The following is a 19,400-nucleotide window of genomic DNA, read 5'->3' on the forward strand; positions in this document are numbered from 1 at the left end:
GTAATCTCAGAAATTTTTACCAAAATAAGATTGCTGAGAGCATATAAATCATTACCAACCAATATATCTACTTTCCTATATCTATAACATTTTTATGAGAGTAATTTACAAATATATCAAGAGATTCCTTGATGAACATAAGAGAAGATAATAAACATTTTCACAAATTCTATTCTCTAGCAAGCCACAGCTTTATAGTTAACCAATTACATGAAAGGTCTAGAAAATATCCATTACTTATTAATTTACTCAGTAATTATTTGTTGACTAATAAGTATTTATTTGGCAAAGGAAAATGCCACCTCCAAGATTCTTTTGAAATAAGTTATCTTCTGTGCACATAATTAATTTTGTTTGTGGAAAGACAACAAGTATACTTCTTAAAAAAAACAACTCTGAAAACTCAGAGAAAAAAGGTATTTGAGAAGGATGGCTGCCCAGGTCAAAGAGACCACTGGGGAGCTCTCATATGATAAAGAGATGGGCCTTGATCTGCATGATTGAAGGGAATGTCTACAGGAGAAGACTAAAGTTTCTTCAAAGGATCAAAGTAAGCTGACCAACACAGAGACAGTAAACATAAAAACAATAAGCACTGGAGCTAAGCAATGTAGCACATTTTAAAAATCCTTGTTTCAGGTAAAACTGTTTAAATACTTGTCCCACATATATTTTCTAATTTCATGGAAAATCATGACATGAGAATATTGAAATATTATATCTTATAGACAAAAGCAATGGAAGAGAAGAGTTTTAATTTTATTGTCAAATTAATATTTGAGGCTTATAATGAAGATTTAAGTGTTACTTCAATGTCATTTGTTTGATTTGACTCCACTAATGTGAGAAGTTTCACCTTACAAATCATAACTTTATTTTTCTGAGCAGTGCAGGCTTTCCTATAATACAGACCTACCTCATACTCTTCTTTTGCATGCCTTGACTTCATACATTCCCATAGTGCTATTCCTAACAAATTTGTAACAGAAATTACACACTAAAAATGCAACTCTAATAGCTATTTTGTTTGTTTTATCCATTTAAAATTATTTTAAAAATTGAATGACATTTTATAATGACATACAAAGAAGGGAAATTGAAAAAAGCTGTAATTTGGAATGAAAATACTTCTTATTTGGTGGGCCAATTTATTTACAATTCATAAACACAGAAAAATAAAATAAAAGCTCATATAAATTATTTTGAGGGGAAAAACACTTTACATGCTTTTCTATATCCTTACTGCCTCCATTTTTTATTTTTCACTACAGAAACTAAACATATAAAAGTGATATAGCAATTATGCTTTATTAAAGCTTATCATGCTATGGGAAAAAAGATAAACCATTAAAATAATGGCAAAATTCTTCAATTAAATCTAAATGATTTGCTAATATGTTTAATTCTAGCATTGGACTACTAGGTAAAGGATTTCTCTTTTCAGGTGGGGAGTCGGGGGAAGGGAAGAGAATGGGGTAAGCCAAAAGATGATACTTCATGGGACTTACATACAAGTTGCTTGGATGATAAACTACTAAAACCAAATCCCTAGCCTCGTGGTTTAAATTGCATTGTAATCAGACCTGAGAGAGGAACAAGTAAGCAAGAATGGCATGCAAGTTTGACCTCTGCAATTACTGAACATTTTCTCAGCTTTCCCTAGTGTAAATGTCTGGTAAATTGCCTTTCTGTGCTAGAAATGACTGTTTCTCTGCCAAATTACTCTCTCTTGGTTCATCAATTAACTATGCATGCTATATAATTTACTTGCTTAAAAGTTTACTCATTCCAAGTTTGATGCATCCATTTTGTATAAATTGCTTCCTTAATTTACAATATTATTTAAAATAACCACTTGTATTTGTGTTACAAAATAGTCTTTAATTCCCTTTCTTCCATCTCTCCCAACCCTACAGTATGCCAAACACTCTCTGAGAACAATGGTGAATTATTTACAAATCCTACCTGATGGTGGTACAGTAGATAAAGCTTTGGGCTTGGAGTCAGGAAGATTTGCTTTTAAATCCAGCCTCAGACATTTCCTAACTGTGTGACACTTAGTAAGTCACTCAACTTCTTTCTGCCTCAGTTTTTTCAACTGTACGATGAAGTTAACTATAGCACCTACCAAGTGTTGTTATGAAGATCAAATGAGATATTTGTAATATTTGGCATAGAGCCTGGTAAAAAGTAGGTGCTTAATAAATGCTTGTTTCTTTCTCTCCCACCCCCACTCCCTTTACCCTATAGATGGCTTTTGTGATTGTATGATTGCAAATTTAGTGATTATTGGACATTTTACATGAAGAACAATTACCGTAAAAAGGAAAACTAGGGAGAGGTGTTTTTTTTTCTTTTTCCACATTTTGTTTCTTTGCTTGGAAACACAGAAAAAGGAGAAAAACATTTCTAAATTTCAAAAAAAAATTCTGAACCAGAAATTTGGGCACCATCAGAGACATTTTTGCTTGGGAGAATTTCCAATAGGAAACAAATTTAAATTAATATAAAAATAATATAATTAAATAATATAAGAACATTTTTTTTCCATTTTAATATGAAAAATGAGTGATTGACTTAGGTATGAGAGAGATCTAGACTTTTCTTTTTTTCCATAGACTGAAGTAGGATGAAGAACCAACAGTGGATTTGTGGATTCTAGTGAGATTTGGGGGGCCCATCCTTCAGGCCTCCCAAGGTGTTGTGAAATGTCTAGTGAATTCCAGGTTGTAATGGGCGGTCAATAGGCCCTCAGATTAAGGTAGGAAAAAGGGGGAAACCCTAGAAGAGACAGGATAAGCATTATAGAACACAGTGACAATTTCTGGAAATCATCAGGATAAATAATAGCATAGTTCAAAGACAGAAGTCAAAAATTAACCAATCAATGAGTTGATGGATCTGGCAGCAAGGAAAGAAACCTTAATATGAGTCCAAGATTAACAGTTAAAAGTCCAGGGAGATAAAAACAGAACAGATTCAGGAATAGAACAGAGAGGAAAGATGGCCAGGGCTTTGGATAGAGATGATTTGCATCATCCAGAAGATTAATAAGAGACAATGTAATTTGGTGGCATATGTGGAATGTAGAAATAATTGAGGATCAGCATTAGCTAAGGATTCTACTACATATTTTCCCCATTGTCTATCCTCTATCTCTTAATTCCTATCTCTATCACTACTACTACTACTACTACCATGCCACCCCCCCCAAAAATAAGCACATATGCAAGATTATCTATAGCCAGGTTGTGAAACTTCTATAAATAGTAGTAGGAATTATTTCTGATGTCAAAGTTACCCCTGATATCTTTTTGAAGTAGATAACCACATTATCCTTATTTGAGGAGTAGACAGAATCTATCTAGTGCATTAAAGGTGATAGATCAATTGAAAACATAATTTTAACAACACTTCCATTTATCACACTTTCACATAGGTGATAACAAAGACATTAAAGTATTATGTTTATGTAAAACTAGAAATGATTTAAAAATAAACTGGAAAAACAAAAATATGCTAAAAATAGATCTATAAAAATGTAGAGTGCCTTCCCTATTTAATACTGTTCTAAATTTCTCATCTGAAAAGTGATGGGGAAAAAAAAAACTACAAAAAGCATGCCAATTAAAATCAAGGCTCATGTGAAAAACTCATTCTTTATCCATAACTGATAGCATAATAGGAGCTATATAATAGAATAATTTTGAGACAAACTCAGTTTAGTATCTGCCTTTCATAAGTTTCATAAGATATTTAGTATAGTCAATGATGATTGTGACACTATAAGGATACAGTGATCCTGGGTAAGTCACAACCTGTCAGTGACTCTTGGGAACTCTCAACACCATAAATTTCAGAACTGGTGATAATATGTATTGGTGAAGGGAGTTTCCTTACAAGGACTTCCCTGTATCAGCGATATGACAAGTCTAGTCCCAATCAACCAATAAATGAATAAATAAGTAAATATACACTGTTGTTGTTATTCAGTCATTTCAGTCATGTCTGAGTTTTCATGACCTCATTTTTTTTTCCTTAAAAGATACTGGAGTTGTTTGCCATTTCCTTCTCCAGGACATTTTATATATGAGAAAACTGAGTTATACATACACATGCGTATGTGTGTATACATACATAAACATTTCTTTAGAACATGTAAAAGAATTATGTCACCATCTGGTAGGGAAAATGCGCATGATCAATTTAATATGTCTTTTGTTCAAAATAGTTTATAGGCAAGAAGTTTATTTCAAACATAAAATTTGTAGGCATTTTTTGAAGTTAATTAAGAGAAACCATCAGTGGAACTTAACTTTGTCTCACTACAATGGCTTACGCTGTCGGATGCATGCCAAGAGAAAGATAAGTAAGATGGAGTAATTTATTAAGCAATGGGATGCTCCAGGCAGAGCATTTCCACAGGATTAAAGCTCCTCAGGTGGTGATATACAGCAGAAGACTAAAGACTTAACTGGTTTTAGCCATCTGAGAAGTGCAATAATAGCAGAGAAATGAAGTGCCTGTGGTCAAAATGGAATTCATCTTTGGAAATGGAAGAAAAAAGAGAAGAAATTGTGTAGGATGTTAATAAATATATTACACACAAAATGCTGTCACTGACAACTCTTTCTGACGTTGTAGATAACTACAATTGTGTTCAGAATTCTTAAGATTTCAAAATAAAAAGGTAAAAAATTTGGATCATGTGTGATTATAATATAGACTCAAGATTATGGCAATTTTAGGTTACTAATGGATACTGACTTCAGAAACCGGTAGTTATTTCCAGCAATACAACACATTAGAACTGCTTTGAGAAGACTCAAAAAATGACAGTTTTCTCATAAGTAAAATGAGGGGATTTTCATAGATGACCTTTGAGATCAAAGGCTTTTCCAGTTGTGACATTCTATGACCCTATGATTTTATGACTTTTTCTTCTGTCTCAGTAATATGGAAACTGAAATAGATATATTACTATTCTCTTACAAACCAACCTGTGGAGAAATTGTTAAGATTAATTAGATGTTGCAAGAGATGACATTTAAAAAATGCTATGAATGCATATATATGCATAGTATAATGGAATTTTTATCATCTGTTATTTGACTTAAAAGAAGCATAATGGATAGGAGGAGTCAGTAAGATCCAGATTTAAAACCTGCCTCTTTCCTATATCAATTATGTGATCCTGGGCAAGTCAGTAACTTCTAGTTTCTCTAGCTAACTCACTCAAAGTTATATGTTATAGACAAATTGCAAATCTGCACTGAGTGGAGGAAGGCTTTAAGCTACTCATTTCCCATTCCAATGAAAATAAAGACCCAGACAAAAAATAAAATTTAAAATACTATAAAATACTGTTTTTAGATAAGTGGCAATTATAATATAATACCCTTATCTTTTAGGCAGCTAGGTTGCTAAATGGTTAGAACAATATAGTCAAGAAGATCTGAGTTCAAATGTGGCTTCAGAGGCTTACTAGCTATATGGCCCTGGGTAAGTCACTTAATCTTTGTTAGTCTCAACTGGAGAAGAAAATAGCAAACCACACAAGTATCTTTGTCAAATGATAGTATAGTCCATGGGGTCATGAAAAGTTGGATATCACTGATCAACTGAACAACACCACCATTATCCTTTAATGAAGATTATGTTTTCAGGAATGAATTGGCAGGTTTTGGTGTAATAATTTTGCTTTTAAAATACATGTCAAAACTAGAATGATAAGTTCTAGTGCTGTAGCAATATGAAATTATATTGCTAGATGTCTTTCAATGGGTTCTTATGGTCCTTTCCTTAGGATAGATATTAAATGACATGTATGATTTATAATAAGTGGTATAAACTTATACCTTCAGCAATTAAGGTAGAAAAGTTCCTTGAGCAGAGAGTATAAAACACTTGGGAGTCTACCTGACAAAAAAACCCCAGGAACTATATGAACACAATTACAAAACATTTTCACACAAATAAAGTCAGATTAAGACAATTAGGAAAATATTAATTGTTCTTGGTTAGGCTAAGTCAAAATAATAAAAATGACAATTCTACCTAAATTTATTTACTTATTCAGTGCCATACCAATCAAACTCCCAAAGAATTATTTTATTGAGTAAGAAAATAAATAATTAAAAAAATCATCTGGAAAAGTGAAAGGTCAAGAACAATAAGGGAATCAATTAAAAAAAAAAGAAGTCAGCCTACAAGTACTAGATTTCAAACTGTATTACAAAGTGGCAATCATCAGAACAATCCGATACTGGCTAAGAAATACAGCGATGGATCAGTGGAATAGATTAGGCACACAATATATAGTAGTAAATAACCATAATAATCTAGTGTTTGATAAACTCAAAGAACTCAGCTTTTGAGACAAGCACTCATTATTTGACAAAAATTATGGGAAAACTGGAAAGCGGTCTGGCAGAAACTAGGCACAGATCAATGTCTCACACCTTATACCAAAATAAGATCAAAATTGGTATGTGATTAAACTATAAAAGGTGATAGCATAAGTAAAATTGGGGGGGGATAGATAATTTTACATTTCAGATCTATGGATTAGGAAAAAAAATTGTGACCAAGTGAGATAGCGAAGTTCATGAAAAGGTAAAATAGATAATTGTAATTACATTAAATTTAAAGGTTTTTATGCAATCAAAACTAATATAGTCAAAATTAGAAGGAAATCAGGAAACTGGGAAAATTATAGTACATTTCTCTGATAAAGGCCTCATTTCTCAAACATGTAGGCAATGAACCAAATTTGTAAAAGTAAGAAACAGTCCCAAATTGATAAATGGTTAAAAAATGTAAAGAGTCAGTTTTTAGAAGAAGAAATGAAAGCTGTAGCAACAGGCATATAAAAAGAAGATAAATCACTAATAATCACAGAAACGCAGATTAAAATAACTCTGATGTACTACCTCATACCTATCAGATTGGCTAACATGAAAAAAAATAAACGTACAGTTAGTGGACTTGTGAACAGGTGCAACTAGTTCACAAAGTGAAGAAAAATTTGGCACTCTACCGAAAGGGCTATAAAATGCTGTACCCTTTGACCCAGCAATACCACCACTAGGTCTGCAAACCAAAGAAATCAAAGAAAAGAAAAAAGAACCTGTATGTAAAACCAAAACAAAACAAAACAAAATCCCTTAAAGCAGCTCTTTTTTTTTTTACTTTTTTAAATCAGCTCTTTTTTTTTGGTAGCAAAGAATAGGAAACTGAGGCAATGCCCAGCAATTGGGAAACTGCTGAACAAGTTGTGGTATGTGATTGTGATGCAATGTTATTGTGCCATAAGAATTAATGAGAGAATGATGGTTTCTGAAAAACTTGGGAAGCGTTATATGAACTGATGTAAAGTGAAGTGAATAGAAGTAGAAGAACATCGTATACGATATTGTATCAATGGTTAGCTATGAAAGACTTTGGTATTCTGATCAAAATAATTACCCAGGACAATACCAAAGGATTCATGATGTAAAATGCTATCCACCTCCAGAGAAAGAACTGATAGACTCTGAGTGCAGATTGAAGCATATGCTTTTCAATTTATTTTTCTGTAACACATGTAATATGAAAATATGCTTTACACGACATCGCATTTATAATTGATATCATATTGCTTGCCTTCTCAATTAGTGGGGGAGGGACTTGAGAAAATTCAGAACTCAAAATATGAAAGAAATGAATGTGAAATAAATAACAAATTTATTAAAGAAAATAATTAAGTGAATAGAAAAATAAACATAAATAAAAAGAAATTTATAAAAACAGCATATCCCTGGGAAGAAAAGAAAAAGAAAGAAAAGTTCCTTGACCAAAGTTTTAATACTTCTATTCAAAAGAATGAAAATATTAGGACAAACTTGTTTGGTTAGTAATTAGAAACATTGGCTTTAGAGCTGGAAGGATGCTTAGATATCATCTACCCCAATGCCCTAATTTTACAGATGAGAAAAATAAAGCTGTACTATGACTTATTTATGGTCATATAGTCAGGATGTGAATTCAAGTGCTCTACCTCCAAATGTAGGGCCCTACTTCACTGTCCTTCATTCAACACAGGCTATTTTTATTCTTTTACCACTATCTCAAAGGTTATTAATTAAGAGAAAACAATTTATCAGTTTCCCTTATATTTAAAATTTAAAGGGAATCCTCAATTTTATCCTTTTGATTTGCTAAGTATTCGTTGTAATCAACTTTCATTTTTTCATTTTTTTTTTTTTGGATTTTTGGATTTTTTTTCTTTAACAAAACCTTTATTCTCAAATATACACTCCCCCCCAACCATCTTGTGAGTCATTCCTTGTAATAAAGAATAAAAAAAACAGTTCCCCAAAACCCAGCAAGTACATCAAATAGTGCTCCCTATTATATGAAATATTCCATACTCATAGCTCACCTGCTCTTCAAAGAAAGGAGGCAAGTGTATTTTCCCATCTCTTCTCTGGGGTTAAGCTTGGCTAGTGCAATTACATAGTAAGAAATGCTTGTTCATTCATTCAATCATTCTTTCCTCTTTTCTTCATTCCTTCTTTTTTTCCTTCCCTCTCTCTCCCTCTTTCTCTCTGCCTGTCTTCCTTCTTTTCTCCTTCCCTCCCTCCCTTCACTCTCTCTCTTTCCATTTAAACACACTAGAAGTTTTGAAAGCTTTCTTCTGCAGCCTTATGACCAAAGTCGCTGTTTTAACTGTTTAGGAACCTATCACAAGTACATAAATTTCTTTGAAATAATCTGTTTTCAGCAACATTTTGTTACAAATGTTATGAAAATACCCACAATGTATCTTTATAAAAAACTTTGCTTCTTTTCAAAAAGACTTTTTACTCTGTTGCCTTACAGTATGTGGCAATGAAACAATCTGTTTAAGCACATGAGTTGTTGATTTTTATGAGGTAACCATATGTATGCATGTATGTGTGTGTGAACACACACACATATGCACAGGCATTATATGTAATAGAGAAAATAAGAAGGGATGAACACATTGTAAGAGACTCATGAGCGGTTCATGTACTCCAACAGTACGCTAAAAACATCAGGACAAAGTAAGGAAGGGATCCCAAACTTTGAGTCGATCACCTGTGCATAAGTTATGGGAGGACATGGATATGAGTTGCATAGGCTGGGAAGGCATAGGTAAGTTGTAGAGGGAATATATACATTGATAAGATCACAGGTTTGAGGATTTCAGTATCTGGGTCATCAAAATTATGTAGAAATCATAAGAATTAGAACTGAGAGAACCTAGCACTCATCTAATTCCATGCATTCATTTTACAGTCGCACAGTGAATTGATCAAGGTCATACAAGGTAAGCAAGTCACGGGGATAGGATTTTAATATAGATCCCCCAACTTTGAGTCCATTCCTCTTTGAATCACACTAAGCCAAACCTTCTACACGATCCTTTAGACAGAAAGAAACATGAGGAAACAAAACAAAATATAAATGAGCAAATAAGATATTTGTTGCAGAGCATCAGCACAACTTAAAGCCATGAGACCACTTAGACATCATGTAGTTCAAGGGTGGGAAACGTGCAGCATTGAGGCCACTAGGTCCTCAAGTGTGGCCCTCTGATCGATTTGGATTCAGTCAAAGGGCCCCACTTGAGGACCTAGAGGGCCACATATGGCCTCGAGGTTGCACGTTCCTCATCTCTGATTCTAGTTCAAATTCTTCATTTTGCAGATGAGTAAACTAAGACCAGAGATGAAAGAAACTCCATTTTTCTTCATGGCCTCTAGGCATGCCCTTCTTTGTCTATATGCCTATTTTTGATACATGACAGCTTATCAGTCTTCAGTTTGTAACTTGTCCTAGGTGACAATGTACTCTCTAATTTGCTCATCCCAACTATCTAAGCAGTTGCTCTAATAGCAAATTGAAAAGTAGTGACTAAAAATAGGAAAGAGCAAGAAAAAAATTCTTTAAGGACATTCTGGAGCAGTTTTAAACAATACAATATGGACTTAGGGCAAATAATTGAAACCTACCAAACAGCTTGTCCAGCAATCAGAAATACAGTAGTGAGACATAAATTTAAACAACAGAGGCCTTGAAAACAGTTGCTTTGGTCCCAACTACTACAAATACTTTTACATGTCCTCATTGTGGAAAGGATCCATGTCTTGACATATAAATAACAGTCACATACCAGCAGTAATAGCATCAAATAAGGAGGCACATTTTTATATACTTATAATAGTTACTAGGATCAGAATACTCAAATTTGGTATGAGGTGGGCCTATCAATAAAGAGAGGAAATTTCCTTATTGCCCCCAAACAACTTTGCTGTTGAGTATTCTCAACCTATGAGTTCTGGGGTTCAAGATAAGTCAGTGAGACTCCTATATTTCAAAAAGCCTCAAGGACTAGTAAGATTCCATAATCTGTGGTTTAAATGGCAGAAATAAATTTTCTTTCTTTTCTTTCCTTTTTATTTTATTTATTCATTCAGTTCATGTGGGTGGTTCATTCACTTTTCTCTGTTGCTTAAGTCAATTTCTTGAGCCCTTTGAGACCTATAAGTATTAGGCATGGATTATCAGGCCTCTTATTACATATTTAGTAGCAGAGAAAAATTGTGGATCCAGGTTCAGGTATTTTAAAAGTACCTCACTTTTTAACTGTCAGACCCTGAATACATCGTGTCTGCCACTCAACCTATATATAGTCTGCAGAGCCCATTGATTTAAATGAGTTCATATCTGAACTGCCTTTGGAATAAATTTAACTCTGAAAAATTCCTACCCCTTTCCTCATTGGAGTCATAGGAAAACTAGGATAAGTTTACTGGAATAAGCAAAGTGAATACAGGTCATGTGACAGATAGTACTATTTTACAGGACTTGTAGGACCTGTTTTTCTATCATTTAGATTCAGAGTTTTTTAATATATTTTCTTATAGCACTTTTGGGAGCAATAAAAAAACCCAACTCCAACTATATCAAGCACTGCCCTTCATTGCATCTCTTAGGAAACATCTTTTTTTCCATAAATATGAAAACCTCATTTGTAAATATGGATTATATTCAGAGCTGCTTCTAAACAAGTCAAGACAATCCTGTTTATGTCAACTTAGGTTCAGAGGTAGTAACTTGATATGTCCTTTACTTTTTTCTGTTTAATATTAACTCTTTGAAGGCCAGGTTTACCTGAAAGAGACTTTTTTACTTCAGTTTACATCTGCTAAGTAGGAAAGATTTAGCAGTTCAGAAAAGGCGCTCCTATCCAGTTAAATCACTTTAGGAGCAGAGAGTACCTCTCCAGCCAGTATATGAAAGCAGAACTGGTCCTTTCTATTTCATATACCCATATGTAAGTCCAAACTATTGAATATATCCACAGAATACATTATCTATTCAAACCACAGTGCCTGTACTCATGCAGATGGAAATCAGGGAGCTCTTTTTTTTTGAGTATATGACTTTAAATGCTGGACAATTCTGATGATTTTTTTTTTCATTAAGTACCTTGTCATCTTTCCAATCAGTTCAGGGAAATCCTTAAGTGGCTGTGACAGCATAAATAGTGCTGGGTGCTATTTTGGTTAAGGCATGCCTATCATGATTAATGACAACAGAGATGCGGTCCTGAAATAAATGACTACTACAGAGGGAATTTCTGAGTTAGCGGCTCATGAAAGTACAGAAGGAAACTTACTCATCTAGCCAGCTAACCTGTCACCAGGAATTAGTCTCATTTTTGTTGTTTTCACTAGGGATGGTAAACAATAGAGCTTTAGCTAATAAGTTTTTTGCTAAGGTTCAAATTGAATGTGAAATATTGGATAACATTATAAATGAATATCTTTGGCATCTGCATTAGGAGGCATGAATCCTTTGGGCTCCTGTGATTAGATCATGTGGAAACTTCATATATGTTGATGTCTCCCCTATTAAAATGGATGTTTTCCTTCTGCTGAATTAAGTTGTCCTTCAATTTGGAGGACAAAAGAGCTACTCCTTTGCTAACACTTCCTCTTTAAGCTTTTGGATCCATAAAGGAGAAAGTCTAAGTTCCCTCTCTTTAGAAGTGATAGAGAAAATTATGATTCTTATTACAGTATAATTCACCTGATAGAGAGGAAGAAGTATTTTTCTTCAAAATGAATTCCACAATCTATAAGCCAATTGGTTACCTGTTCTATGAATTCTTGGGCTGTGCACACCATCCTGAAACTTCAATATTCCTAGCAGACCTAGAGGCCTTCTTGTCTATACCTCAATAGCATCTTTCAGAGTTATCATAGGCAATTTTCTTCCTTTTCCCCCTCTATAGAGTCACTGTCTGCTTCTGACACCAGAAACATTTTAATTTGATCTCATTTGCCTATGGCTTGCCTGACCTCTCTGTTCACATTCCCCATTAGCTGCTCCCTGCGATCTCTTCCCCAGCTCCAATTACTCCAATGCCATTATGCATTTATAATGGATATCACCCTAGAGGTAACTTACTTTAGCTTGAGCTAGTAACTATGAGTTTTCACTTTGCTAAGAAAAAAAACCTCACAATAAACAGCACTTAGATATAAATATTTGTGAACTACCTGTGGGTGCTGAAGATGAAATCAGGATGAGTTTATTAATGGATGTGGACTCTTCTCAGATTATTTTATACTTTTCTAACAAACATGAAGATTTCTGGGAGGTGTATGTAGGCATGATGATAGGAGAAACCAGGAAATTGACAGTCAAATCTATGTAAAACTGCTCTTTCATTCATGCATTTAACAACCTAATTCACAAGCTTTAATGTTATAGTCAAACAGATGTACTGAGTCTAGTTCTGTAACAGACCATACTGCTTTTGCACAGTTGGGTTCCCTGAGCTGTTAAACTGGGAACACTCTGAAACTACAGTTAAAAACAAAATCAGTCTTAGTAAGCAACTCACATATATTTAACATTTTTCTGCTTCTCATCTGTCCCCAGACTCCCTTTTCAAGATCTCTTTAATATCATATGAAATGCCTCTTTATCCCTACAATCTGCTATAGTTGTTCAATAAAGCCTGCAATTCTGAAATAACAGCTGTACTTCTCTTACACACACACACACACACACACACACACACACACACACTTATTGAAAATCATAGCATATTAAAGTTGTACTGCTTGAGCATAGATCTGTAACTAATGGAGTTTGTTTTTCATACTATTTATGAATCTATTAATTTTTAAAAATCAAGGCTTAAAGAGGCTCTCTCTCTATATATATATATTTAAAATTGATATTTCAATTTAAAAAATATATATGTAGATACATATATATTTTAAAATTGTTGTTTCACCTCTTGAACTCATGATGAACAAGAAAGAATTGTGATGTCTGTAAAGTAATAATTTTATCATCATTGTCAATGGCAGCTATTGCTAATGTGCTTTCTTTAAATTCATGATCAATCTATAGGTTTTATGGCTGATTGGAGGCTAATCATTATAGCTGTTGGAGTATAGACATATACTCAGCCAATGAACAAGCAGGTTTTACATTTGTGGTACTTAAACTGAACAAGGGAAACCTGCAAGGCATTTGTGATACATAACCCTTGATATTTTAAACTTTTAACATCTTCTAACCCTTTTTAATCATATTATCACCCCTTTCTCATTTGACTGTCTGTTAGATTCTGTGATTCCAGAGGACAATTTGGCATATCTTGTTTGTCAGTAGGTCTATTAAAGGCAGAAGTTGAAACTATGCAGGTTACCCAAAGGTCCATCTTTAGGAACATGGGTCTCAACATTGGTAAGCCTCTGTCTTCCTATCCAGATCTTGATAACAGATTCTCAGTGGTGGGAATTCATGATGCCAGGACTAGTGACATTCTTTATAGGTGGATGAGTTTTAAAAAGTAGAGATACGACGATGACCTTTTATTGTCAGTATTTTCTTCATTTACTATTGCAAGATAATCAGAGCAAGTTCATTCCATTGCTTAGATTCATAGAATTATGTAGTAATTCTCAATTCACTGATTCAACTCGATTAATTGAACATAATTAGAAGAACAGAAAGTTATGGGAACAAATAAAAATGATGACTAGATAAATACATGTATTTGCATCTATTATGGGATGAAACTTCTTAAATTAGGAAAATGTTGGTTGGTCTTATCTGTCTATTTTGCCTAGGTATTGGATTAGAATTTATTTCCAATGGATGATAATGTACTTAGCTGTATACATGATTACTTGAAATACTTTACAAAAGGTTAAGATTATATTGAAAATGAAAAATACTAAAGCTTTTAAGCAAAAAAAAACCCAAACAAATCTCTGTTGTACAGGCTACTCTCATTCAGGAAAATTATCATGGGTGCATGAGCTATTGGTAAAATGTAAGCTCTTCAGGAAAAAAAATACTCTCTATGAAGGCAAGGACTATTTTCACATCTATCTTTGTGTTTCTAGCACCTCCATGGCAGGCATTAATACATATTTGTGCAATTCAATCCAATCCAATCCAATTCAGTTCAGGTTAACATTTATCAAACACCTACTATATGCCAGGCATTGTGTTAGACTCTCGGAATACAAAAAATGATGTAGTCCTTGCCCAGAAAGTACTTATACTCTAATGGGGAAAAATGATATGAACACAGGTTAGTTGAATATGAAATATACAAAGTAAATTATTGTTGTTCAGTCATTTAAGCTATATTCAAGTCTTCATGACCTTATTTTGGGTCTTCTTGGCAAAGATATTGGGTTGTATTAACATTTCCTTCTCTAGCTCATTTTACAGATGAAATTCAGGCAAACAGTAAGGTTAAGTGACTTTCCAGGGGTCACCCAGCTAAGTGTGAGTTCAGATTTGAATTCAGAAAGATGAGTCTTCCTGCCTTCAGGTCTGTCATAGTATCACCTAGCTACTCCCAAAGTAAATACAAAGTTATTTGCTGAATGACCATGATAGGACACAATTCCATCATATTAAAGTGACATGAACTAATTATCACTCCATTCTGCAACTGAATGAAGTAATTTGTGAAAGACTATTGAAGACATTAAATAGTTTGAAAGTTGAAAAATGTATGGTGAATTCTGAATTAAATGTCAAGAAATGTAATCATATTGATAGAGAATTAATATTAATATTAGTCACAAGACCTTAAATCATATATATGATTTTAGGGTAATCTTGACATAACCAAATATTTACTTGCCTAATTATGTGGCTAATGTATTAAATAAAAGCTCTGAAAAGAAAATAATCTGATTACCTTTGCCTATGCTTAATTTTTTTTTTAAAAAAACAAACAAAACAAAAATCCCAACAACAACCACTTGTCTATATATTGAATGTTATCACTTCAGAAGACCAATCTGGCAAATACTCAAGGCTTTTGGAAGAAAATCTGGCCTGTGATACAGATTTCAACTCTGATAATTTTTTTTTAATGAAATTGAACATATTTTCAAAAGATAATTAACCATTATTAGGTATAGTATGCCTAACAGTATGAGAACATATAGAATATGCTGAGAAATGTGTTTTTGGCATTTAAGTGAATAACTATGGAAAATTTATAAATATAGGGATGGAAATCACTTTAGTGGGTTAACTTATTTTGTTAGCAATGTTTATTTCTCTCCTTACCTTGCTGAACAAAGGATCCATAGACAAACCACATTGAATTGTAGAGCGTGGTAGAAGTCATTGATCCCATTTGCAATCGTGGAGGGTTAAGCCAATTTAAGAGGTAAACGAGCAGTCCCACCAGTAGCACAGTGCCAGCAATGCAAGCCCACAAAGAAAAGTCAAATGGGGCAAGGCAGGCAAACATATCCACTGTCTTTTCGGCCCTGCGCAGCAGCACACCCACAGAGTAGTCCATGTAGCGAGTTGTAAAGTCTACCACATTTTCACGATCTGGAGTTATGGTTAATGCAGAAATTCCTATATCAGCTCTCTGAGGAATTGAAAGAAAAAGGACTCTGTTAGTAGCATGAACACCAATTTGATTTATATCAGTTCAACTTATCTTAGGGAAAGAAAGTTAGCCACCTTGGGTGATAACTTTCTGTACTAAATAACCAGCACTCCAGAGGCATTTTAAAAATAGCCACACATGAATTTTGCAATTTTTATTGCAAATCTCAACCTACAAGAGTTGGACAAATTATATATTATTTGTGAATATAAAATTGGAGACCACTATTTCATATACATGGTTGCTGGTATTCTCCTATTCGTCTGGGTCTACTTATTGGGGCAATCATTATTGCAATGGTAAAAGGCATCTAAACTTAGAAAAGTAATTTCCCGTGTGATCCCATTCATTGTTAACACTGATATGATTTGAGGATATCTGCTGATGTCCATAGTATAGTATTATATTTTGTTTGGTCATTTCTGCATCTAAAAGAGATATATTGATTTATTGTTAGAGGTCTGAGACCACCCAAATTTTAGATTGCCAGCACTTTCGTAGCTGTGAGCATTTTCAAACAGTAGTAATTTACCTTATCCTAGTTTTATTCTTCAAACCTGTGAGATCCTTTGAGGGATCCATTGACTATTAAGGAGCCTGATGATACTCTTTGAAGTAATCATCTTGTTTCTCAGTGTGTGTCCCTTCAGATTCCTAGCTATAGCAACCATGGTTCTAGCAGGTGCTACTTTTCTAACTTAGCAAGCATACAGTTAAGAACTTCAGTGAGGGATATTTAATTTAAGGTGACACTTTAGTCTTTATAGAACCACCAGATAATGAATGAATAACTATCAAGTCTGGATCTTGTGATAAGAAAACACACATTTAAACTACTTAAAGCTGCTTCTACTTTGAAGTAATGAGCTACTGCTGTGACTAAAGCTGTGTGAAGTCTCTTTCAAAATGCTAATAAACGACTGTTACATGTAATCATTGAATGTTTTTTGTTTTTGATTTTTCTCTCACTACATAAAGGAGGATGAGGTCAGTATTTATCACTCTTGGGGGAAAATGTGAAATGAAAAAGAACATTCCTGATGTAATGACTGTAAGATGAAGATTATCAGAGTTCTCTGAAATAGTATCTTAGTGATATCCAAGGGGCCAGCAAGAGTTAACTCAACTGCCAAGAGGGTCTGACAGCTTGGCATTCTGGAATCGGAATCAGAACTAGGATCCTTGGTTGTTAGAACTAGAATAAACAATAGAATCTCCTAGTCCAAATCTCTCCTTTTGCAAATAAGAAAATTAGAGCTAGAGAGACCAGGCGACTTACCCTACATCACCTAGGTCAATTAGTGTCAGAAGTGGGCTTATAATCCACATCTCCTTTTTTTATATCAAGATTCTTCCAGAATGACACATGGCACTAGCCATTTCCTGACATCCTTTTTTATTGCCATATCCTTTGTTATGGTGAAAAAAAGTCAAGGAAAACCAAATAAAAGAGTGATCCCATTGGATGGAACATGCAACATTCAGCAGTCATAATCTCTATGAAGAAGAAAATGTGTTCAACATGTGGTCTTGAGAACTATTGGCCAATGACTTTGGTCTCAGTTCACTCCTGTTATACTTCTTCTGCAGCATGATCATCCCAGTGAATGTTATTTTTGTGGTCTGTGCTCCACATTTGAGTCTTTTCAGGGTTTTCTGAATGACTCACTTTTATCTTTTATTAAGCTGAAATAACAACCTGATATATTGATATTCCATTATTTGTTCAGCCATTTTGTTGTCATTGGGAATCTACTTTCTATTTAGTGTTGGGCTACCAGAAAAAAAAAAAGTACTGGTATGCTAAATTTGGTGTACACAGGACATTTATTTCTGTCTTTGACCTCATGGGAGTATATAGCTTATAGTGGTATTGCTGTGTCAAAGGTTACAAACAAAACAGCTCAGTAACATTTCTTGTGTAAGTACAGTTTGAACAATTCACAAATCTATAACATTGCAGTAGCATGATTGTGCAACATTGACAATTGTTATCCTTTGCCATTTCTTCCACTTTGTTGGTATGGAGGAAAACTTTAAAATTGCCTTAATTTGTGTTCATATGATCATAGTACTATGGATTTAGATTTTGAAGAGACTTTGGAGTTCATCTACATCAATGCCCTTTATCAGTTTTCAATTTTCTTTATAAAAACTGTTCACATCCTTTGAAAACTTACCTACTGTAAAGTGGCTCAGTAATATATTTGTGTCAATTTAATAGTAGTGGTATTACTTCTAGTAGTAGTAGTAACAGCATTCATATAGCATCTACTATGTGTCACACCCTGTGCTAAGTGCTTTGCAAATGTTATCTCAAATAGCTCACAACAGCCCTGGTAGATAGGTGCTATTATTATCTCCATCTTAAGGTAAGAAAATTGAGGCAAATAGAGGTTAAGTGAGTTGCCCAAGGCCACATGGCTAGTAAATGTCTGAGGCTAGATTTGAACTTGGGTCTTTCTGACTCTAGGCCCAGAACTCTATTCACTGTTCCACTTGGATGTCAAATTTTATCTATTGATTTTATTTTTGCAAAAGCTTTTTTAATCCTATAGATTTAAAATGATCTTTTTTTTTCTTTTGTGGTCACTTTTATGCATTTCTTTATTATAAACTCTCCTCACTACATATCTGAAAAGTGTATTCTTCCATTCTCATCTAATTTTAAACTCTATATAGATTATTTTACCATTTGGACTGATTTTTTCATATTTTATATATGGTATAAGATATTAGTCTAAGTTAATTTTCCACTGTTTTTTTTTCTAGCACGTCTATTTGAATAGAATAATTATTGCTGTTCTTAGGCTTATTGAATACTAGGCTACTATGTTCATTTAAGTCTCTCACCAATTTTCTTTCATTAAGCTATTTTTTCAGCCAATACCAAACAGATTTGATGACTACTTACTTGTAACATAATTAGGTAAATGATACTTTCCATTATTTCAATCTTTTTATTTTTTCTTTCAAATGAATTTTATTTTTTGTGTAACTATAGTTTTTTTTGCCAACTTTAACTGATAGAACATTAAATTTGTAAATTAATTTAATTAGTATGATTATTTTTGTTTTCTAATGGATTTGTCATGAATATTGAATATTTCACCATTATTTTTATTACTTTATTTCTGTAAAAAGTGTTTTGTAATTCAACTCATATCAGTCCTAAATTTGTCTTGGTATGTTAATTCTAACATATTTGATGCATTTTCCATTATTCTTCATGAAATATCTATTCTTCCTTGTCTTCGTTAGTAAAATACAGAGAACTTGATAAGTTTGTACATTTATTAATACTCTGGTACTTCACTAAAGTATTATCTGAAAAATATTTTAATTTTTGTTTTCATTGAAACTCTGGTGTTCTCAAGATAAACCATCGAAATGTATCCAGATAGAAATAATTGTGCCCACTATTTGCTTATGC

At 33.5% G+C, this 19,400-nt stretch overlaps 1 protein-coding gene across 2 annotated transcripts in view; it reads right to left on the reverse strand.

The window, feature by feature from the left end:
- GRID2 (glutamate ionotropic receptor delta type subunit 2) overlaps positions 1-19,400 on the reverse strand; it is a 1,695,829-nt gene that overhangs the window by 341,466 nt on the left and 1,334,963 nt on the right. For both annotated transcript variants that reach the window (XM_021008407.2, XM_021008405.2), the window contains exon 11: positions 15,634-15,946. In XM_021008407.2, coding sequence (XP_020864066.1) covers positions 15,634-15,946 — 313 coding nt within the window. The remainder of the gene's footprint in view (positions 1-15,633; positions 15,947-19,400) is intronic.

The sequence above is a fragment of the Phascolarctos cinereus genome, unplaced genomic scaffold (assembly GCF_003287225.1).
Source record: "Phascolarctos cinereus isolate Bilbo 61053 unplaced genomic scaffold, phaCin_HiC Scaffold_9;HRSCAF=440, whole genome shotgun sequence".
Taxonomy (NCBI): domain Eukaryota; kingdom Metazoa; phylum Chordata; class Mammalia; order Diprotodontia; family Phascolarctidae; genus Phascolarctos; species Phascolarctos cinereus.